The 24,283-nt window shown below is 37.7% G+C and overlaps 1 protein-coding gene across 3 annotated transcripts in view; it reads right to left on the bottom strand.

The window, feature by feature from the left end:
- LOC119140624 (uncharacterized protein C18orf25) overlaps positions 1-24,283 on the bottom strand; it is a 56,242-nt gene that overhangs the window by 15,695 nt on the left and 16,264 nt on the right. For all 3 annotated transcript variants that reach the window (XM_037372112.1, XM_037372114.1, XM_037372111.1), the window contains one exon: positions 14,620-15,436. In XM_037372112.1, coding sequence (XP_037228009.1) covers positions 14,620-15,343 — 724 coding nt within the window. In that variant the 5' untranslated portion in view covers positions 15,344-15,436. The remainder of the gene's footprint in view (positions 1-14,619; positions 15,437-24,283) is intronic.

Below are 24,283 nucleotides of genomic sequence, written 5' to 3'. Positions count from 1 at the left end.
CACTGCAACAGCCGTGTATAAACACACAGTAGTACTTTATCATAGGAAATACAAAAAATATTATATAGCAGAACCTGAATGGGAATTTAGTCCTTTAAAGTAATTATTTCTCTTTAGCTTTCTTAAATCCAGGCATGTAGTGCCAAACTCATCACCTAAACTCCCTCCCACTGTAGCCAGAGAGGGGAACTTCAGGGTCATGTAATCTCAGACTGGAGCATCATTATCTCCCCTCCTTCCCCACGAAACAAAGGCCTTCGACAACTACCTTAGCCAAGGCACCTAACTTTGACACTGCTGAAGTTCAGTAAGATGAATTCTAGCCTCAAGGATAGGATTTAAACTTCACTATATTTTCTCTCCAAGTAGTGGAAAAAGACTGTAATCTCCAGAGAACTATCCTGACTGAAATAATTTCAAAATTAAAAGCCTAATTTTGGTGGTCTGAATTGCCCTCTGGAGTCATCAGTGTCTTTGCAATGAGGAGACACAGCCTTATTTAGGTGTTAGTCACCCTAAGCTTTAAAACACACAGAACAGGTACAATAATAATAATAGCAATAATAATTACAGTGCTTTATTCTTACAAAAAGCTTTCCATTAGTGGATCTCCAAGTGCTCTCAGGTGGTCATTAACCTCCCTTTTGCCTACGGGGGAAACTGAGGCAAGCAGAGATTTGCAGATGGCTCAAAGCTAACAAGCAGAGGAGCTCTGCTTTGCTAAAAAAAAACCAAAAAAAACCCCACACCCAAAACAGAAACCCAACACACTCCCCTCAAATTACTAAGCCATATATAAGTAGTAAATTATTAATAAATTTATAAATAGTGTTTAGGAATACTTTTGTGAAACGTGCAAAAACTAAAAAGGCAACACACAGAGGCTCCCAGGTAATTGCAAGCCCAAGGAGACACGGCTTCTTCCAGCCTCACCTTGACACCTCTACTGTGAATGCAGGCACTGCTTTCTCTCAGTCCCAGTACAAGAGAATACAGAGACATTTAAAAATAATAAAAGATCAAAGAATGCCCTCATTTACACTTGACACTTAAATTTAAGAGATAACTCCCATTTACTTCAAGCAAAACACAGAACAGACTTCAATACCCATATAAATTTTAAGAGCAGCACGTCATTACAGTCATTGAAATAATCTTACTTTGTGTGCCAAAAACTAGAATGTTCATCTTAAGTGACTTTCCAAAATATTTTTACAGTAGACTCGTCAGTAACTTTGATCCAAACAGAAAGGCTTCACATACAAGACTACAGGCTGAAGCAACACTTTGGGGTTTTTTTAGATAAACCATACAAACCTGGTATTATTTAATACATGATCCAGAGATGTGGTTTCATAAAGTATGTGCAGTTCAAAATGGTGTAAACTAGCTGAACCCTAAAACAATTCCCAAAGAAGGATGGGGGGCAGAAGATCTGTGCTTTTTTATGTTGTTTAGCAACATGAAACAATTACTATTTATATTTATTTATTCCAGGTTACAGTAGTTAGATTTCAAAATTTACAGGGTTAGGCAAAGAATACATTGTAAATACAATAAAAAAAACCCCACAATAGTAGTGTAACAACATTCTCTCTAAACCCATAAAGTGAACAAAATGTTATCAATGAATCCACTTTCCTCACATTTTCCTTCATTTCACACAGTAAAGCTTTTGTGTTTGTTTGTTTTACCATAATAAAATAATACAATCAAAACAACATCATCAAATTAGTTCTCAGACTGGATCATTTTTAATATATCGCATCAAAAAGATCTCAAAAATTCAAGTCTTGCTGATCAACATTCATTCTTTCAGGCTTTTTGATGACTAGATGGAAAATATCTTGGATTTGTTTTACCAAATTATATAAAAGAACTAAATAAAGTCTTTTTCATTGTGCGTTAAGCAAAGGCACATGGATCGTGGCTGTGTACTGAAAACATCAGGAAGCAGCATGCACTTTGTATCTCAGATAGGATTTATCTTCCCTGATGCCACCTAATGATTCATTGATTATGGAAGCAGATATATTAGCCAGATCTCTCCGCCAGTTTTACTTGCAAAAGCATATCAGGAGGGCTTTGGAAACCATCACACCCAACTCTTACATAATAGCTATGACAGTTAAAAGAAGAAAAGATCTTGACATAAATACAACTTACATTAGGAAAAGGCAGGCAAACACACACCCCATATGCACCCCTCCAGAAAACATCACATTTTTGCAAGTACAAACTGCATCTTCCCATGGGAGGAGTGATACAGCATTGATGCAGAACTTTTGATGGTCCAGACCCAGACCAGACCCCTGGCTCAATCAGCCTGCGAGATTTAACAGAGCGCTTAAAATCGCTTCTAATTTAATCAGCCCATTTTCCATGTGCCTTCATTTTGCTGACCTAACACTACGAGACTAATAAAATTTGTGAGAAAGACTGATTTCTGGCTTCATGTTTTGCAAGGTAATGTTGTCCATCTCTCTCAGTCAGCCTGAATATTTTAGCTTCTACAGTACAAATTACACAGCGCATTTGTTCTAATGCTTCCAAATGTAACTGCAGCGGTCACAGTGCAGACCCCGATTATTTTAAAAACGTCTACTCAACTCGCCTGATTTACACACACTCATCAGACAAAGACTCTCCTTAAGGTCAGCTGAAGGATCCTCTGACTAAAAACTGCAGAATAAGTTCAATTTCAAATCAGGTGAAATGGTAGCTCCATTGAGATTAGCAGAAATTTTCTACTGGTTTTAACAGGGCTAGATTTAATTTCTTAATGCCCTTGAAATATTACTTAAAAGATTTACAGTATGTGGACATAGGAAGAGACAAAAATATATTAATGAGAGAAATCAGTGATAATAAATACCTTTCAATTTGTAAAACAACCACCAAATATAATTCTATTTCATTGAAGTTAAGATTGGTCCTCCAGCCTTAACCCTAGCAGCTCAGATAAAATAACCTAGCAAACCAGCAAAAATACTAAAAGACACTGTGAACTTAAAAAAATAGATATGTATATTTCTGCCTGAATTATTTTGTCCTAATACTGTTAAAAATAACACTGAAGAGCAGTATATCTGAAAGGTTTATGATTCATTCTTTTTTTTAATCCCTGCTCAGGTTTGTTTTGCAGTAGAAACACTGAATAAAGTTTCACTACCTTTACTTGAATTTGATTTATGCTGTATGTTACCTTAATTTTTTTTTTCTAAATAAAACTTGAAAATTCAAATGTATCAGAAGCACGTGAAGCAAACCCCCAAACCCTCGGATAAAATGTGCAAAGGGTGGGATTTCCTAAAGACCTTTCTCTCCAAAGCCCACTTGAGGGAGGGAAGCAGCACAAATGCCTGGGGAAGAACCTGCAGCCAGGTTTGCAAAAACACCGCACACTGAAGCCCCTGGACTTCCAAGGACTGCTACATAGGGTCAAATTCGAAGAGCAGATCCTTTAATTTTTCATTTACTGAACTGTCAGTTTGACATTTAGTGACATTTAAATTCAGCCTTTGTATAAAGACTTATTTCTTTTGCACTGGCATGGAAAATGCTTACAAAGTAGCTGTGTTTCACCTGCTACTAAATCCCAATTCTGCAGTCATATGGGTGTTCAATTACTCCCGTGCAGAAACAGCTGCCACATTAAAAACATATAATTCAATATTAAAAATGGCAATATAGGAAATTTTGAACAGGCCAGTTGGGTTTCAACTGGCACCATCTTCCCTGGAATTACACCAGTCTACATCAGCTGATTAGACTTCATACATTTAATCTTTCAAAGCATAATGTAAAATTCTTTAAAGAAACTAGAACACTTATTTACTTCATTCTGAAGTATAAGACCTAGGGCAATTAGAGAAACTTTATCATCTGTGATTCTCCATGTCTGTGCAAAACTATTGATCTCTCCTCTACTTGTTAATTTTGGTGCTTTTGAAGTAATTTGTTGAGATGTGAGCATAAATGTACATTCAAAAATGTATCTTCGGGTTGGAAAGTAGAAGGGTTTCCTTCTGATAATCTTAAAATAGTCTTACATAAGGCCAGACTGCTTAAATGAAATACGGAATGCATGAGATTAAAATTTTTGTTAAAATTTCAGCTGAAGAAATTTTAACTCCCTGAAAAGTTTCTAGTCAAAGCCCTTTGAAAATAAGAGCTTATAATGGAAATCACAACAAACTTCAATGCAGCTACATAATATAGCAAAAATATTTCCAGGAGGAAAAAAAAAATTAAAATAAATCTGAAATTATATACTGGGAATCTGTTTTCTCAAAGAGATGCTAAAGGCTGCTGCACACCAGTTTGAAATACAGACACATTACCATTATCAGTGTCTGAAGGTTGATTTCTTCAGTGCTCTGCATCTTTCAAATTCACAATACAAAGCAGGAAGAGAGATGTTCCTGTTTAATTGCACAGCCTGCAAAATCCTTCATCAGGTAGGTTATACTACACCTGAACAACAGAAAGGTGGGATTCCCCTCTCAGTTCCTAGAAGGAGAAAGATACTACTTCACATGGAAAACAAGCTAGTGGACCCAGGTATTCAACTGTGTAAATCAACAAATGCTATTCATTTTAAAGCAGCTGATCCATGACAGCTGAAGATCTGGTTCCAGCTGAGGCAAGTGAAAAAAGCAACCAAAGAAAATAAAAGTTTACCATTTACAAAACCATTTACAACCATTGGTCTTGCACAGGTGTTCTTAACACTAGGTAGCTTTTATGGGGAATTTAAGTTAAAATTATATCTAATATGAACTATTCCCCCTCAGTCTTCTGGGTGCCTTGGAATAATTTTATCCTAGAAAGAGTACAGCTTTAAACTCTGTATGCTCTCAACTGCTGTAACCCTCTGCTTGTTCTTTCACAGCTGCTTGCATTGAAAATAACAGTTAACAATAATGGATAAAAATGTTTGAAAGTTTTTAATTTTTGCCTGTAGTAACCAAATCCAAATTTTTATCCATTAATACATTGAATGATTTCAGTATTTTAAAATATTTTTTAAATATTACCTAACCAAGACATTGAAGATTGGCAGAAATTTTACTGACTACATTCTTAAAGCTAGTATCCATTTACAAGATCCATACATAAATGTGTTTAAGCCTGAGAGAGAAATAAGTTCAACTGATCTCCTTGCACAATTTGTTTCAAAATAACTAATTGCTCCATATATACTATTTTATAAAAAAGGTTAAGGGCATGCTTACAGACATACTGAGTTAAGTGACTCAACACATTAAAAGAAACCAGTCACAGAAAAATGCCGCTTCTGCATGCATGGGAAGACTTGTAACGTTGTCATGCTTTAAAATATGCTGCTCTATCATTGCCATAAAGGTGTGTGTGGATATATATATCAAATCTATGAACACCAGAAGGATCAGATCTTTTTTATATCAGCAAATAATCTTCCCTGAAGGATCTTAGATTTAATAAAGAAGTTTATTAAACTGCAATCAAACAAAGTAACTCATTGCATTTTTACCTGAAATGCACACAAATTCAGACGAGGGAGTTTTCTTAAAAGTTCATATCAAAAACTTTGTATAAAAATTATGCATGAAGGTGATCTGTAAAGAATTAATTCCAGTACTTAAAAATTATCTCCTGCATAGTCTTTCAAACAGTTACTCTGAAAATAACACAGCTCTCTAACCTAATTTTTTAAATGAAGGCATCACGTACTTTAAAAAAAAAAAGTAGGACTGGGCCAAGAATAACGTTAGCACACAAGTGTTAGTATTATACTGATAACAAAAAGCATTTCTTGAGTTCCTGTTACAGGTTTGATCCAAACTGCCATGTAAATTGATGGAAAAACTCCCACTGACGTCAGGGAGAAGAAAAAAACCCAAAAAAACATCAGACCTACAGAAGATACAGTGGTTACCTCCAACAGGAAGAAAAGGAATTACATTAAAATAATTGGAAAAAAAGGGACTGTGGTTTAAAAAGCAAAATAACAGCACTAAAGGAGACCTATAGTGTTCTCTTTACTTAAACTATGTCTATGCAGATTTCCAATTTCCATCATTAGAATTCTGATTTCATTTACATTAGAAACTTTTAGTAAGTTCTAACTGATGATAAATATACATTTTTGGTAGCTACAGAGAAGTTACTTCACATGAAGAAAGGCCTTAATGGAAAGGTGACCAAAAAATCCCTGTGTGTAGTAATAATAGTAAGAATTAAATAGAGATTTCTAATATATAGTTTAAATTAATCCTACTTTAAACATCACAGTTTCAAGCCTGCCTATTCAGGATAGCTATCAGTATAAACAAATCCACACAATAGCAAGTTATTGTATTATTTAAATGAAATTAATGTACTGGCATTCCCCCCCACAATAACGATTTCAGTGGTATTCAAACACGGTTCAGAAGAAGCTCTTGCTGTCTGACCCAGACCAGAAACCCACACCCTCAGACCACCCCAGTGTTTAGTAATCTGACTGTCAAGCCTTCCTTTTAATTCCTGTGCCAAGGCTCCGTCCATCTGCTGACAGCTGCTTATCTTAGGACTGACACAACTATTTTTATTCCAGCACGAAGGATGCAGTTGGATTGTATATACAGAAAAGGAAGCAGCAGTGCTTTGTGTGCGCAGGTCATGCATGCACACGCAGTTGGGTGTGCTTCATCTCACCTAACTTCAGCCAAAATCTGGCTATTCTAAACTGTATATAAGGGAGGTTTAGACAACTAATGGAAGAGAAAGACATTGCCCAGGAGGTACCCTCTGTAGGTGCTTATCTCTTTCCATTTGACTCAGAGGAGGCCCACACAACAGCAAACTAGACACCTAAAATTAGAGGAGATGACTTCCACCCAAACCCAACACATATATATGTATACATGGGCGTATTTGAGCACACAGTGTAAGACAGATGCTTCCATAAATATGCCATGTGCAACACAGCAGTGACATTAATAAAAACTCGGGACAGAAATGAACTATTAAATGGGAGACAAAATAATCAGCTGTGCACATTTGTTACATATAGATAAATCTTTAGGGTAAGCTTATTTATTACTTCTGCCTGAAAAGGAAGAAGAAAAAACTAATGTGCGACACATTCAAGCTGCAAAACTTGGGAGTAAACAGATAGTTAAGGAAATGTTACGGCTCTGTATTTAGACTGGTTCTCTAGGGTACTTTACATGTTTAAATAAAAAACTTACTTCCTTATATAAATGTTTTAACATGCAAAAAGAGCATTTGGATGAATACTCTGAATGCTCCTATTGTAACAAACATAGCTCTACTGATTTTGGGGTAGCTAAACAAGGATTCTAAGTTATATTTTCCAAAGTTTGGTGATGAAAGCTTAGGGTGCTTTCCCCCTGCACCTTTAAAGGTGTTTGTATGTGTGTGCTGGCACATGCATGTGGGTATACTGTGGGGTTTTTTAAACTACATATATATTCTCTATAAATTTAAAAAAAAAATGATACCATGGTAATAAAACCCAAAAGAAGATAACAAAACAAACATATACGAAGAGAAAAGCAAACCTTGTTTTTAGCATAATCCAAAGTAACATCAAGATTGCAAAGAATGGATTTCTTTATGATTGATTCAGATCAGGTTCTGCAATATTCCCATTCTCTGGAAAGATAGGTGGAAAATTGTTATTAAAAGTCGCTGGAAACTCTAGCGTAGCATCGATATTTTGATAGCCCACGTAAGAATTAAACGACTGCTGTGAAAGTATTTGGCTATCAGGCATCTGTATGAAAGCCCCTGACTGTGTGGTAGGGGGGATTCTTTGGCCAAGTAGTTGAATTTTAGGTTCCCTGGGCTCCAGTTGTTGCTTGCTTTCTTCATCCGTGTCAAGACGGGTTAGCTTTTCTATCCACATGCGAAATTTCTCCTCTGTCTGCCTCTGCATCTCAGCAAAGCAGTTCATGGCCTCTTCCAGGATATTGCCTATGTAGTTCCTATCCCACACGGTGCCCCTGTCAAGCAATCCTGGAATTTCCCTGGTCGCTCCTCCAGATCCCCCAGCACGACTGAAGCCAGCTTTAAAGACATTGAGGCCATTTGATAAGACATCATTAAGTAAGCACATAACACTGTTTATTAAGGCATGTTAACTCAGGAAAACAACTTTTCTAATTGTGTCTTTTGGATATGACAATGGGGGAGTAATTAGCAAATATTAATCAACAGTATTACCATCAAAAAAACAACAACAACCAAAACATTTTACACTTGCTGGAGGTTATAGTAGAAATTTTGGCTTCAAAATTATTTTTATTCTAGAATTCTCAGAACAGTTCTGTCACATAGGTCTTTTTTTGATAAATAAACCAAATTAGACCAGTTCCCTTGTAATTTGTTTCAAATTCAATTGAAGGTGTCAAAACATTATACAATAACATGTTTAGTTCTGTTAAGCTGCGATTCAGAATACTATTAACTGATAAACCTGAATAATTATGCGTTATTTTACAAACTTGAACCCTTTTATAATGGACTGTTAAACACAAAATTGTACACAAGGTAACAGAGATAAAGGCTAATACAGTGACTGCAGCATTTAAAGTAGCCAAGCCCAAAGCTCTTTGTCTAATTTTGGAAAATACACTGAACACCAATGAAGAGAATACTCATCACAGACACGCAAACGTGGGAAGAGATAGGTGACTGCTATGCTAATACAGGGGGCGAAAGCAACCTCTGTTGGGTCTGACAGACACAGCTACATCACAATGGTCATCCACAGGACATGCAGGAATGATCAACCTCACACCAACTAGAAGCCTGCCCTTCATCGCGTGATCCACCGGCTGGGCAGTATTTCTAGCATTAATTCTAGGCAAGGCAGAAAATAGGGTGTAAATTGGAAGGAAATTTTCTCTTTCCTTCTATCCATCAAAAAGGTGGTTAAAATGACTAGCTTTGGGATTATCAGGAAGAACTTTAGCAGCAAGAGAAGGCCATCCTCATTATCTTACTCTACATATCAATAAGAAAAGGCAGTGATATCTATATTTTTAAGTTTAGAGTTCACTCAGGAATCCTCTAGGAAGCAATAAAACCCCAAGAAAATGAGGCACCATACCCGTTTGAGGAATAATAAACAATATGTGCATTGCTGTCCAAACACATAAAGGTTACCTAAGGTAATTCCAAAACAAGACAAGCAACACATTAAACTACACAAAACAGCTACAGAACCTTACAATATGTAAATGTGAAACCTGTGGCATCCTCTAGCTTAAGAATAATAGAAAATATCCTAAGAATAAGTGAAATCATTGCACAACCTAAGCAAATATTTACTAACAAAAACATAAGGCACTAAATCTGTATTGGGATTTCACTGGGTACATGAAATTACAGTATTACTTGAACACTACGTTCTTTTTAGGAGATATTTAAATGAGGTATACATAAATCCTTCAGTGACAGCTAAACAAAGCCCAGGATTATTCTCTTATTTCTGTGCAGTAGCAATACTACCCATCAGGGGTCAAAAATGTTCTATAAACCTCTACTTTTTAAAGTCTTCTCTCCCATCTCTTTACCTATCAGACAGACTGGAAATTCAGCATTCAGGTCCTCTGCTCAAAAATAAATTCCTTTACAGCAACAAATTTACATCCCTCCAACTGCACTTTAACTAAAAGTAATTAAGTAAAATGATACCTTTTTCCTAAAATGTGGTTCCTTTTGTATAGTCAATCTTTTTCCTCCCTGAAAAAAATATTTCTTCTGTTCATATACTCCTGATGTTGAACATCCAGTATGATACTGTTTATTTGTCTTTAGTCAGGGATCTTATCCTAAGTTCAAGTCACTAAATGGCAGTCTTTCTGATTTCCACAGCCTAGACAGCTTTAAGACATGTTGAGTAAGTTTTAATTGCAATCTAAATAAAAACTATCGATGGTGATACACGAGACAACCTAATTAGGCTTTGAAAGTCAAGAATGAACTAGCATGGTGAAAGCTGACAAAATTGTTTTGTAAACTGAAGAAACTATTTATTGAAACATATATTACCCTGAAACACTATTTTTAAAAGGCATCATTCATAGTATAAGTACAATTTACAGTTGCAGCAAATCAATGTTTCAAGTGCTTCCCTCGCAGTCCTTAAAATAAGCCTTACTCAATCTTTTCTTTACTGGTGGCCTTCAGGGTTAAAGAACAACAAGCCTAAACCCACATTTTTATTATATTCAAAATGCTATCATTTATCTGATTGGCCCCTTTGCTATCTGTAAGCTTACAGCTCTATAGTTTTTGAAGTTACACCAAGTTAAAAAGTAAAAAAATTTGCAATCACAAAGGCATCAAAATCCAAGACTTATTTTCAAGACAATACCTCCTGCAAAACAGCACCTAAGAAGTGCTCCAACACCATCTCTTCATGGGAACTATTAAGTAGTATCTAAATAATAACCAAATCCAAAGTTATTTGATTTAGGAAGTCTGACAGCTTAACAATTTAAGACAATACGGTGTATCTACATTCTAATTAGCAACGGTGGAGTCCTCTGAGTTATGTCATTTCCAAATTAGTATCTTTCTGCAAATTGCTCCTAGTATTTCCCCCCACCCCGTTATATTATTGCAGGGGTCCTCAAGCTATGGCCCGCGGGCCGGATACGGCCCCCCAGGGTCCTCAATCCAGCCCCAGTATTTACAGACTCCCCCGCCCCCCCTGCCAGGGGTTGGGGGCGGAAACCAAGCAGCCACAGATGAATTCCTGCCACTTCATCCGCGCCAGCCCCCTGTTTAAAAAGTTTGAGGACCCCTGTATTATTGTCATCCTGAATTATTTCAAGTAAATTAATTCCTTGCAAGATGCTTCATCCAAGATCTATGCATAATTCTTCGGAGGAAGTAACCTGGCTGAGAGTCCCTCACACACACTCTTTGGATTTCTGCATATTAACATTTATTTTTTTCTTTTAACAAAGTGTGCTACAACACCTTTTCAACATCAGTACTCAAATTTTTAAACAGATTTTTGGAAAGTCTAAAACCCCCTATTTCAATTCAGATTTTTCTGAGTTGCAGAAAGCACAATGGCAGTGAAATGCCAGTATTTTCATATTATATTTGAATTTGTAAAAACTCTTCCTTACAAGGAAGTGTTTAGACAGAAATAAATATTGATTTCCAGCCTTGCTCTCATGCCAGTTTCATTCAGAGTAATTTGCATGGTCAAATTTCAGATTGTTTATAAAGGAAAAACTTTCAACAGCAGCAGGTCTAGTAGAACCTATTTCAGGACTCAAAGACCATCCTCTTATGCCATGAATGCTACCTGGTGTTTAAGAATGGTAAAATCCTAAATGCCAACAGAGAGGCTCAATCATTAAAAGATAAGAAATTGGTCTTCATCTGCAATAATTTAAAAAATCATGGCATTCCCTGAATTAAGGAGCCCAAGATTATGGCTGCTTAGGTCATTGAAAAGATTCTCAGTAGCACCCATGAAGTTTAGACTGAACCTGTATTTTCAGGTGTAAATTAACACCATATAATACATTCAGAATAACTTAACACATATTGTGCTTAGCTCCTACTAAGCTCACAATATTTGTATTGAAGTATCACCTGTAAGACCTCAATTCTTTGCTCTTCAATATTCCTTGAGAAGAAAAACAAGCCTGCCAGTATTTTAATCCACATTACATTTGTGTTCAGCAGAGAGACCTGACTACTGCACAACTGCTCAGTTCCCAACTTCATGGCATTATGTATTTCACTGAAGATTTTCCTTACCTTACTAATTTAGCCAAACATTTCAGAGCCAGTGATGTGGATGCTTTAAAAAAAGTAACTGCACTATTAAAATGGAAAAGGTTTAGTTACACAACATGAAAAACTACTGTGTTCTCAAACGTGGCACCTCAATTTGCAGACCATGTGCAAGTGAACTGCCTCCTGTAACGCTGCACACGTCGACAGAAGGTTAAGGGCCAGACTAGGTATAACCTTCATACATGAAAGCCACATTAACTTGTCACTAAAAATTTTAGAGTATCTCTGTTGGCAAAGCTACTTTTCAGGCAACAGACATTTGAAAATCAGTCCCAATAATAGGCGGCGTTGAGACAGTTTACCAACAACACAGTTGAAGCGCCCAAATACAGTAAGACCAGGGGGAACTACAGGCTACCTGTAAAATTCTTCTGCATCAATGTGTACAGACTCTTTTCAAAAGTAAAGGCAAGAGGTTTTTTTCATGCTTTTGTCTTCCTGACAGATGCACTGTAGTTTCTTGATGTTCACATTCAAGTTAAGCCTCTTAGCTTTTAACCGTGCACAGAGGACACTCACAGCCTGAGTTTCCAGTAATGCTTTTTGATACCCTGTATTACTTGCTACCCACATGTTCCCTAAGTTTTTAGGATATTCACAGTGTAATGCTAAGTGCACTAAAATGGCTTTCTAGTCCAAAAAAATAAACTAAGTACTTTGCCAGTTCCAAGAAGAGGGATTGCAGATGGCATGTGAACCTACTGCTGTGATGGAGAGCTGGGAGTCCTGCTCAGACTCACAGATCCGCTGCATCTGTTAAGACCACAATGCTTCTTCATTAACCCACAAGTAGCACAGGATACATTTTTGGCCAACCTCGTCCTTACCTCTCTAGAGAATATTTTTCTCTTGTACTTGAAGACCATTTCCCACAAACCAAGTTGTTTCTATTTAAAGGAAAACCGCAATGTGGCAGGTACGCATTGCATCTAATTCCAAAAGGACAGATAAGAATTTTTAATGTCTTAAATGTAATTTAGTATCAAGCAGATGATACACGAGCTATGAAATAAGAATAAAAGTCATTGTTCCTCAGAACGGTTTTTGCACTCCCATATCTTGCATTGCAGGTAAAATTTGGCCTTGGTGTGATCATCACTAAATAATCAAGTTATTTTGTGCACTGCAATGGGATGTTTTCACTGCAGGCATCTCACAGTTAAGACAGAGAGCTCAAATGCAGAAGAGTCTAGTGACACAGAAAAAGTACCCTAGAGCGGTTTCAGGTCTCTGCAATGGAAGTCAGAAATCTAAGCAGATCTGAAAATACCCTGTGGTGCCTTTCTGGGTCACAAGGTACTTTTATGACTTAAAAAAAGAATATAACCTGGGGGATTGATTATGTGTGTTTTGGGTTTTTTTGGGGGGTGGGGAGGAACCTGTCCCAAAACTCAATGAAACAGCCTTCTTTGACAGGCTCTAAACCAGGCTTTAATTGCCCAGCAAAGTGTAAATATAGTAAATAAAAAGGCACAAATTTATGAAAGCTAGAAGTTTGACTAACTACAAAATGGGTAAAAATAATTTTAGATCTCTATTAAAAGTTTAATACACAATAATTATAGGAGAACTATACCTTTCCCAGACCTTCCAATAATAAACATAAACTTCCTTTGTGCAACCTGCTTCCTGGCAATATGTGGGGGGAAAAAAGCCAGTTCTCATGGTGACAGAATCATTCACCATAATCAAGTCAGTTAAAACAGTTATTTGTAAAATCTGCTGCAAATATTTTAAATAATTCATCAAGCAAACATTAGTTCAGCAACTTCAGACTAATTATTGCAGTTTTCCTTTAAATGTTCTTGCCCTGTGTAAACTGAGATTTATCAAAAAAAATCCTCAAAAAGACTTCTAGCACAGGAGGCAAAAAGGCATGTAACCCAGTAAAAATTGGCAAGCCAAAACCTTTATTTTGATGCGAGTTTATTTTTGATTGCCATATGATGATGGTTCTATGGTATAATATGCTGCAAAAATAATTCACACAAAATCCTGTCCGCGGCACTTGGGCTGATAAAGTAACAAAGACTCAGCAGACAAAGAACTTGAAGAATTCGTCTTTCTTTTGCTAATAGAATCATGACAAGACCCCTATAATTTGCTGCCTCCAATCTTAACATGGATGTGTCAGAAAATTAAAAATATAGAAATTATAGATCCTTACGACATAAGAAAATGGTAACAGCTTTGTCTGAAATGCTGAAAATTTAGGCGTGGATATAGCCAGGGCACCTGTGTAAACAAATTCATATTTATGTCCTAAAATAGGTAACCAGCTGCAATCTGCAAGGATTTACAATAAGGCTAAGTAGGTTTGTCATGCACTGAAACAGAGAGCTGAAAGCACAGCAGAAGTGCAATAATGAACAGGGCCTTACTGTAACACAGGCAAGAGGTATGCCACGTTATTTCCAACACAGCTGCCAAGCTGTGGTCTTAATATATTAAAGCAAAGATGGCCACTTATCTTAAGAATCATCACCATCTAATGGGATTTGACAGCACTGATAGGAGTTAATATAGGCTTACAAAGGAAAAGATCTGAAAATTCCAGAATTCAAAGATGGTCCTTCCTCCAATTTACCATTTCTATGTTTTGTTGGTGTGCAAAAGTGCACTGAAACCACAGAACTGATTTTTAAATTTGCCCATGTCTTGTTAATATACTGCAGTCTTCAAATTTACACAGAGCTGCAGTTCTCCTGGTTTTTCTCAAGCGTCACTCATCTAATTTAGCATGACAGCTGAGAAACGATGTCAGATGCGTTACAGTTCAGTTTAAAAAACATCCTCTACCTGGTATCTCTGCAGTGATTGTCTTGCTGCTCCCTGAAACCTCTTCATCATCATCTGAGGAACTCGTGCTTGAGTCACACGTCAGGTCACTATCACTGGTACTGCTGTCCTGCAGCAGGTTGTACTTCTTGCGAGCAGCTGCTTCCCGTTTCTGTCTTAAGAGCCGGATTCTTTCTTTGTGCTTTTGGCTTCGATGACCTTTTGCCTTGGTAACTCGACCATTCTGCTTATCACTAGACTGTCGGTTTTTCTTGGCAGCCATTGTTGAAGTTTCACTTTCGGACCTGGATCGCCTGGATTTCCTCCCAGCTGCAGCCCCAGACACCGCAGAAGAGTCTCCCTCTACAGCAGCTTCAGCGTGACAGGGCTCATTGTCTTCTGTGGAAGACAATGTATCTGAGTCAGCCAAATGCCCACTGGAAGAAGGGGAAAGCATACAATGATTAGAAGAGTCACTCTCGTAAACTCGACCACCCGGTGGCTTATCACTCTCCGTAGATGCTAGCTGAGACTCAGAGGAGTCTCGCCTCAGTTCCATCAGTAAGCAAGGCATCGAAGAGAGCACTGCAGAGTCTGCTGCAGTGGGCACGTTATCTTTCTGAGTTTGCGTCTCCAGTTCTATAAGTCCATCTTCATCAGGAGCAGTCTCTTGCTTTTCAGAAGTCTTTGGTGGAACTTCTGAATCAACAAGTTCTTCTGCTTTTCCCACTGCCTCCATCTTCATTTCAGAACACTAAAGTCCTCCTGGTCTCAAAGCATGGAGCACGTGGTCTGGAAGACCGGGTGAAACAGATATGGACTTCAACAATACAGCAGCCTGCACGAGAACAAAACAGCAAGAATAATTTACCCAGATAACTCAATCCTGTTCTTCACAGTATTACCTAAACAACTCACTGCTTTCAATTACAGACAGTATGGTTCAGTATCATACTGGTTTTCTTCATTTACTTTTTCCTGGTGAACTCATCCAGTTACACCAAACTACTCTTCCTTTTACACACCCATGAAAGACAGTACTGGAATCACGTTAAACATGGTTCACCTCACTAGAATAATCAAACCAGATCAGAAAATAAGAAAAATCTTTCTAAACTCTTACTTTATAAAATGTAAATCAATACATTTAAGCAACATACGCTACACTTCTTTACCTAGAACTTTAAAACCTATTTTAATGGAGAATTGTAGTCTGCATGAACAATGCCAGCCTGAAAATTCCCAGACTTCGTAGTCATCCACCTGAACAGACCAGAATATAGTTCAGTTTCCATATCTATGAGAAATCTACTTTCAGTTGAACAGGACCTCAACCTTATAAAATTACAATGGATTTATGGTATTTGCAGACTCACAGTACCAACATGACACAGGAGAAATACAGTCACTTTGAGCAGACACCGAGCAGCTGCTGAACATTATAGAGCAAGACTACACATACCTTCCTTTGCCAGTGGAACACCTCTGCCAGTAGCTTTTATGTACCAAAGACGTATTTACAAGAAATGCCATGAAGCAATACTAAATTGTTGTAGAGAGGGGGTTTACGACATCTATGGGCAATGTCTTTAGATGCATTAGCTACATGTAACACAGATTTGTTCTCAGCAGAGAACCACTATGCTGGTGAGTCATGTAAAGTCTTTTTAGGAGCATCTAATTCACCATTCAAGTGCTCCCCGAGTGTCTCCCATACAAGTCCTGGTTACATGAGAACCTACAGGCTGACCTAGTTTCTCTCAAATCTGCCAGGAAAACAGCACCAAATAGTATGGGCTGCAAGCAAGAAACAGTATCCACCCACACCAGTATCCTACATTTTACTTCAAGTTATAATTTAATAAATTGCATTGCTTCAGTGCAAATACAAAACCCAAGCTATTTATCTGATTGATAACTTGTACGTTATCAACCCAGAACTACCAGAATGAACTTCAGGGAAATTTTGTTTGAGATCAATATTTATCATTTTATCTTCATTATTCACACTTTGCCTTCCATCTCAATTTTCACCTCAAATTCCACATAGAATAAAGATCTTTCATTACCACAGTCGCTTATAGGTGAATGATATGGAACAAATAGTTTATGGGTTGAGAAGTATTGTAAACAAATTTATGGCACTTCAAAAAAAGCGTAAACAAGAAGCAGTAGTGAGATTTAATCTACTGTTTAAAAAAATGCATTTCTGCAGACAAGGGCAATTAGTACTTGAGCAGCACGAGAAAGCAAAGATGGTTCAAAGATTTTTCTGTACTCTGATAAACCTTCCTCAGTCTCCTGAACCACCCCCAATCTGCCTGTAATTATATATATGTAATCATATGCTGCTTCCCCCAGCTCCAGCTACAGCACAGAAGGTTACCTCCCTCCTTCTAAAAAGTGCTGTGAAAGGCTCAGTGTTGTTCTGTCTGCCCTAACCCACTTTGAAACTTCATTTTTAAAGAATACTAAAATAGAGTTCATGCTTCTTTCAGGCTAATGAATGAAATGCTGTATGGTACAAGGTACAAATATTTATGGGAGAGAAACACCAGTTAAGGAAAAAAGCTTAGTTAGTACCAGACAACACAAGAAAGACTGAGATGACAACTCTAGGTCTGCTAAACATGAAAAAAAACCCCACACCAAATCAAAACCCCAAACCCCAAAGCAATAAGCCTAGTATTTTACTTCCAAAAAAAAAAAAAAAAGAAAGAAAGAATAAGATACATATTGAAAAATACAGGAACATATAAAGAAAAATGTTTGCCAATACTGGGTAAAACCCTCTTGAAAGTAACTTAAAAGAAGAATTTCTGGAGATGGCAATTTAATGTAGGCAATAAATAACATGTAAGAACCAATTTTTTTCCAAGGCCATAGCACAGCATCAAACCTAGATGAATACACAAGTTCTGAGACATAAATGCATCTCAATACTGTAATAAAATCAGTATTTCTACATATTTCATCTGCAAATTTACAGTATCAAATAACTCTCCTATTACACAGGTAAGTAAAACACAGCTTTGACTACTGAATGACTGGCCAAGAGTTTTACACAGTGGGATATGTATTGTACCTGCTAATGCAGCTCCCAGCTTCACTTGGGTCACGCACTTTGAAAAGAAAAATAAATTTTCTAAGAGTTTTGAAATGTACATGCAAGAAAATATTTGGCCGCTCACATACCAAAAGAACATTAGCTGGGCCGGAAGAAATGTATTTAAGTATTCACACTAATAACTGCAGAACAGCTTCTGCACTATTCATCATTTTAGCCTGGGGAACACAAAGAACACAGCTCAAAACAAAGCTAAAGGGCTGCCAAAGTGAACTAGGGATTATTATTTTTTTTCCCACAAACATTCTACTTGGGAACATCATCTACTTCACAGCTTCCAAAGGGATTAAGAACACCTGTACTTTACCTTTCCATCCCTCTAGTCCAGGGGTCCTCAAACTACAGCTCGCGGGCCGGATACGGCCCCCCAGGGTCCTCAATCTGGCCCCCGGTATTTACAGACCCCCCCCGCCGGGGGTTGGGGGGAGAAACCAAGCAGCTGCAGATGACTGCCTGCCACTGCATCCGCGCGCCGGCCCCCTGGTTAAAAAGTTTGAGGACCCCTGCCCTAGTCTATCATCCAGAAAAAAATGTTTCATCTACATGTTGCCACCTTGCTAACAGTCTAATTACAATGACTTAAGATTATTTTTTTTATTATTAAGTAGGATCTTACTTTTACTACTCAAACCATGCTGGTTTGATCTCCCACACAGTGATCAGTGAATTGTATTTGCAGTGAGAAGGCAGCACAGGGACTAGTAACTTCACAGAAGTGATCTGGTCAACGTTGAAATGTGTTTCTGCGTGTGTGGAAAAAATAATTGCTCTGAAAGGTTTGTACTCTCCAGGTCCCTTGAACTGGCTATTTAAATGTCAACAATTCCAGTATTAGTATGTATATTAAAAAAACTTCATATTTATCTCAGTGGAAAAAAAAGTTTATTGTTACTCAGACTTCACTGCAGGGAAGAACACAAACAGTTCAGGGGGAAATATCGACATCAGGAAAGCCTTGTCTCAAAGAAAGAAAAAATTTACTTATTCAGTTTTACTTGAGAAATGTATAGTATACATCAGAGGGAAGAAGAGACTGTGCTGAAAAACTCCCATTCCTCTCTTGCCACTCATTTTTCTAGTAACAATACTAGAAAAGGCACTCTCAAGGTGATGCTATAGAAAGACTAGTTTTTTACTTAAATGATAACATGGTACTGAAAAATAAGTTGTGATGCTTACAAGACACAGATGGATACTTAATTAGACATTGCTCAGAAACATCATTCTCCTTTTTCTGAAGCACAGATACTGCACTGATGATTTTAAAAGGAAGTTCTGTAAAAACTTCTGTGCTAGATTTTTTCAACAGAAATTATTTTATTTTCCAGTCACACACAGAATACACCAGTATGCAGAAGCTATTAAATATCTAACTGTACCATTACCTGGAAAATATTTTCAAATTGTGGACTCATTTGTAAAGGCACAGAATTTGCACACTATGAAACCCACGCTTTAGTGAAGAAATCCAGAAGGCTTTTGAAGGTCAGATTAGCATAGGCAGCCCAGCCAGTCTAAGAGTTTGCTGCCACTAACAGGAATGGGGTTTACCCCCTACTTTTTTACCACCTAATGGTGAGTGCACAATCATATTCCCTCCTTTGCACCAAAACTGGCTCATCCTTTCTTGGGTAGATTTACTTCACTAAGCCAGCAGAAAAAAAAACCAGAAAAAAAGTAAAATTTTCTGCCAGTGCTGGCAGGAAGGAGGAAAAGGAGGGCAAGCGCAAACCATCTCTTTAGAAAAAAAACCAAATCTGATTAAAAACTACCTGCTGTTTGGTCTTATCACACCCTGAACTCACAGGCTCTGACTAGCCACAGGAGAGGGTACAGAGTGTTTCTTTTGACAGCACTGTTTGCTCTGAGAAGAAACTTTTGAAGATAAAAAAGTTACTAAAAAAAATTAAATGCAGAGGCGTTAACAGTTTCCTAGAGAACAACTATCATAGAACATATGCTACTAATATACTACTGCACAGAGTTATATCAAAAGTGGCATGCATGCTCTTTATCAGTCAATAACTGGCCCCTCATACCTCATCCTTCATAATATTTTTGTTTGGTTTGTTCTCCGTAGATGTTCTTCTTTATACCCATATATTTTGCAACGTCAGAAGGAAATGAGTTTCACCCAAACACATGAAAAGGCCTGAATTACTTAATAAACACCATGACACCCTAACCTTAATTGTATGTTGTCCTTTTAGGTGTTATTGAACTGATTAATGATAAAGAATGCCTAGCTTATATGAAGCAAACCAGTTGCTCTTTTCAGCAGCTGTGGATATGACAGATTCTTACTTCAGAAGTGCTAACTTTTTCACAGCAGCTTGCTGTTAAAAGTTACTTTAGTTTATTACTGACACATTTCCTCTTATTCAGAGTCCGAGAGACCACTTTTTTCCTTGCTTTCAACTGTAACACATTCTTATGCCAGTTCTAGCAACTGTTTAAATGAAAAAAATTATCTAGCAGAACTTACAATGCCATTTTAGCTAGCGCTGAAAGAAAATTTTGAACCACCTACTTCCACACATCACTAGCCATTCATTCACAAGCTGTAACTAAAAAAAAAAAAAAAAAAATAAGAGAGAGAAGTGGCACCTACATTTTTGCAGAAAATTGTAGAGGGATTTTTAAAAGAACTGAGGACATATGTTACCATTGTCCGGGTTGGACAACCCAGGCCTGTTAGTTGAAACTGCAGAGCAACTTCAAATTGTCCTGGGAACAAGCAGTGGGAGAAGGAAGACAAGCTATGCACAAACAAGAAGCCAGGTGCAGAGCAAGTCCTGAGAATTGCGAAATCAGCACACTCTCATCGGCACACTCTGATCAGGCGCCTGCAGCATGCTCACCAATCAGCGACACGGACGCCCACGTGGCCAGAGACTTTTATCCAATCACCTGTGTGTAAAGTCGTGTGAGCGGTCGGTTTAAGTTATAAATATGACCTGTTTGTTTAATAAAGTGAGCATGGCATGTAGCCATATTGGTGTGATTGTCGTGACTTGGCCGACTCTCCACGAGGGACCCTCTTCAGAAAATAATATCAAGTACATTCCTTAAGCTTTTGTGACTATGAAAATGAAAAGATTAAGTCAAACTGCACTGCTGCACAGCAGTTAGCTGTTCAGAATACACAGCTAACTCCCAAGATCCTTCCAGAGCATCTACTACCTTACTGCTCCAGCATCACAGAAGTCAGTATTTTCATCTAAATCTGAATGTTTTCGTATTTATACAGAACTAAAGACTATAGTGGCTCATACTTACATAAACAATTATTTCCATCACCAGTGGATTAAATTATCTCACATTTACTAACATAACTGAGCACAGATGGAATAAATCAAGAGGTGTGAGAGGCTAATAAAATTAGGTAAAACTACTGATTTTTTTAAAAAATGTAAACCCTCAGGCAAAGCTCATCAAGAACACTGATTCAAACACTTGATAGACTATGTGTCTAAGGATGGTGGGTTGGGAAAGGACAGAAGCAGCACATGAACTAGATACTGAAGAGTTGATAATAATGCACAAGTCCACTTCATAATACAGGAGAAACTTTTGGCAAAGACCAAAGTTATGCCCTCTTCTGATGGAGCGCCACATACCTCTGAGCATGTGAAGTCTCAATGATTGTCCACTTCTGAAGCTTCACCAAAACCCTTTGTAGCTGTATCTGCGTGTTGGTTGCACTTTTTTTCTACTCAAATTGCCTTCCTTTCCATTAAAAGCCAACACAGTTAATTCAGCAAACACACCAGTGGCATTCTAGTACGAATAACACTTACAGATATGCCCAAGAGCAAAATGTCTAAGTAACTTAAAAACTTATCAACCCAAATAATTAGACCTCTATCAGAAAAGATTATTCTGCACCCAGACAAATACAGAAGTACTGATGCTTTCTGGGCTTTCCAACTGCTGTCTTTTGGACTCATCACCTCCCCAAGACACCATACATTCTTTTTTATTTTCCTGTAAGTGTCACACACATCCATGCACTTAGAACAACAGAAGTGTGGCCAGCACTCAATTTAACTCAAGATGGTTGACTCAGCTCTGTGTGGATGTGTGTGCACGATGCTCTAGAGCAGATTTTTCATAACACTAAGCCACCCACACACAGATACCATGCAATTTATATAGTGTTCCTTTGAAAACGCTGCCCTAAAGCTGACTCTACTGGCATACAGTTCTACCTAAGGCACGTTTCTGGGAGTGGAGCTGGCTCTTTATCAGATGATTCATAAATCAGGCCCGGTAGCAATGTAGCAATCCTAAAGAATAGGACCCTTCACAACCAACATGGTAAGATAATTTCGGTGCAAAACAAAAGAAAGGATTAAACTAATGCTGTGTTTCAACTGGTTTTGCATAAACAAGCAAAGGTTAAAAACAGGCTGCTCCTACTGAGTGCTCAACAGGCTGGATATACAAATTATCAAAGACTGAATAAAAATTACAAGTGTTAAAACAAAGGTTTGCAGAGCATCCTTTACAACCCTTAAAAGCAAGGGTTCTTCACCATAGCTAAGAAACAAGACTTTACATTTAAATACAGTTTTTTTCGTTGTAATGATTAATGCACATATTCCACCTCTTTCAAATGAAAAATAACTACCAGCTACGGGTTAGCTAACAAGCCTGCACACAGGCTTCCAGAAACATTCACCAGCTCCACTGGAATCCCACAAAAAAAAAAAAATAAATCAGAGTCCTCATAAAAATAAATTCGTTAGTGAATAATGGGCCATATATGATTCATTTAAAGAACATGTGCTCATGTTTACCTGAGGAGACCCTTATTGTTGACTTGAGGATGTACTAAATATTTGAATGGGTGACATAGGGAGTGTGCTAATTGTCCAGGCACAAGATATGTTAATGTTGTTAACTTGAAGATATACTAAATCCTTGAATGGGAGTGTGCTAGTTGTCCAGGTGCGAGATATGTTAATAAGTTCCCGGAAAGTTAATGAATAGACATGAGTGACTTGTATAAAGAGGGGGCTGAAAGGTTCCCTTGGTGTGCATGACTTTGGTGGAGTGATCCCCCATGCACCCAGCGCTGCTGAATAAAGATAACCTCCGCTCACTCCAATATTGGTGACTGATTCTTTAAATCAATTTGGCGACGCAGATGGGAGCTCCTCTGCTCCGCTGCAGGACCCATTGAGAGTGGGGAGTCCCTAGGGTACCCCCGGGGATTTTCCTGGAGGGGCTCCTCGTCTCATCTGGATCACCGCAGGAGCAGACAAGGACTCCATCTTGCGGAGCAAAGGTACTATCTTTATTCAAATATTATATTAATTTAAAATATTATATTTATTTATATTTAGAACAGTACTGTTTTGTTCTGGATATTTCTGGTTCTGGGGACCGGTCCATCTGTAAAGCTATCCGTAAGTCATAAGATTTCTGTGTGCTTATGCAGGATGGCATATGCTGGGTAGCTAGCACCGCAGGCATACAGCTGATTTTGATCTGGTAATTTATGTTTTAGTCTGAAGACTAAAACGTCGGGTAATTTGGAGTCAATCCATATACATAGGATTGATATTTGATTCTGTTCTGGTATTTGTTTCGATATTAAGGTAATATTGGAACTCTGATTCTGTTTTACTATTTGTTTCAATATTAAGGTAATATCAGTCTGGAGACTAAAAACATTCAGTGATTTGGAGTCAATCCATATACATAGGATTGATAATTATAGGACTAATATTAATTGTTGTACTTTATGTTGTAAATATAAGAACATTTCTGTATAAGGTGTGAATGTCGGTGTGTGAGTACTGTCTTGAGCATCCGAGGGGTGAGTGTAAACCTCTATATGTTTTAAAGTGCATATAGTATAAAGAATTATTGAGTATATGGTGGGGGTTGCTGCTTAAAAACAAAATTAATCTCTGAGCAGTTACTCTGTGCTGTTTTGGCATCAATTTGGCAAGCCAGCCAGGAGAACTCTCCACCAGTGCTAGAATCCAGGGGCCTTGGGGACCCTCAGGGCCCCCAACTGCATCTTCTGTCGGCAAGACTCCCCTACCCCTTGGCTTCTCACACAGGTGAACAAGGACTTCTGCACAACATAAAAGGTATTTATATTTATTCTTTGTTTTGAATATTTGATTGTCTTAAGATTTGATTTTACCCCATAAGACGAAAGACGGGATGCCGTCTCGCAGGGTTGAGAAGTGACACCTTCTGAAAAGGGTAATAGCCCTATATAATTGTCTTAAGATTTAGGAAGCTAAAAACTTCCTTTAGGTTGTCTTAAGATTTGAAGAATTCCTAGAATATAACAACTGAAATAGCGCTCTGTGTCTTGTTTGTTCTATGTGTTGTCTTGTTACACGTTCAAAATTGGAGTTATGAAACGTATGTTAAAAAAAAAAATATTCTGGAAATTCTAGGCAAATAGCTGAAAACTTAACACTCTGCTTAAGGCCAGAAAAAAATTAGAATCTGTTTTTTGGCAATTGTTCATTGAAATGCGTACTTTGTGTGATAACGAGAACTGTCAGCGTTCCTATGATATGGAGAAAT

Source organism: Falco rusticolus, chromosome W, assembly GCF_015220075.1.
Source record: "Falco rusticolus isolate bFalRus1 chromosome W, bFalRus1.pri, whole genome shotgun sequence".
NCBI lineage: Eukaryota > Metazoa > Chordata > Aves > Falconiformes > Falconidae > Falco > Falco rusticolus.
The sequence above is the reverse complement of the archived record's forward strand: the minus strand, read 5'-3'. Positions and strand labels throughout refer to the sequence as shown.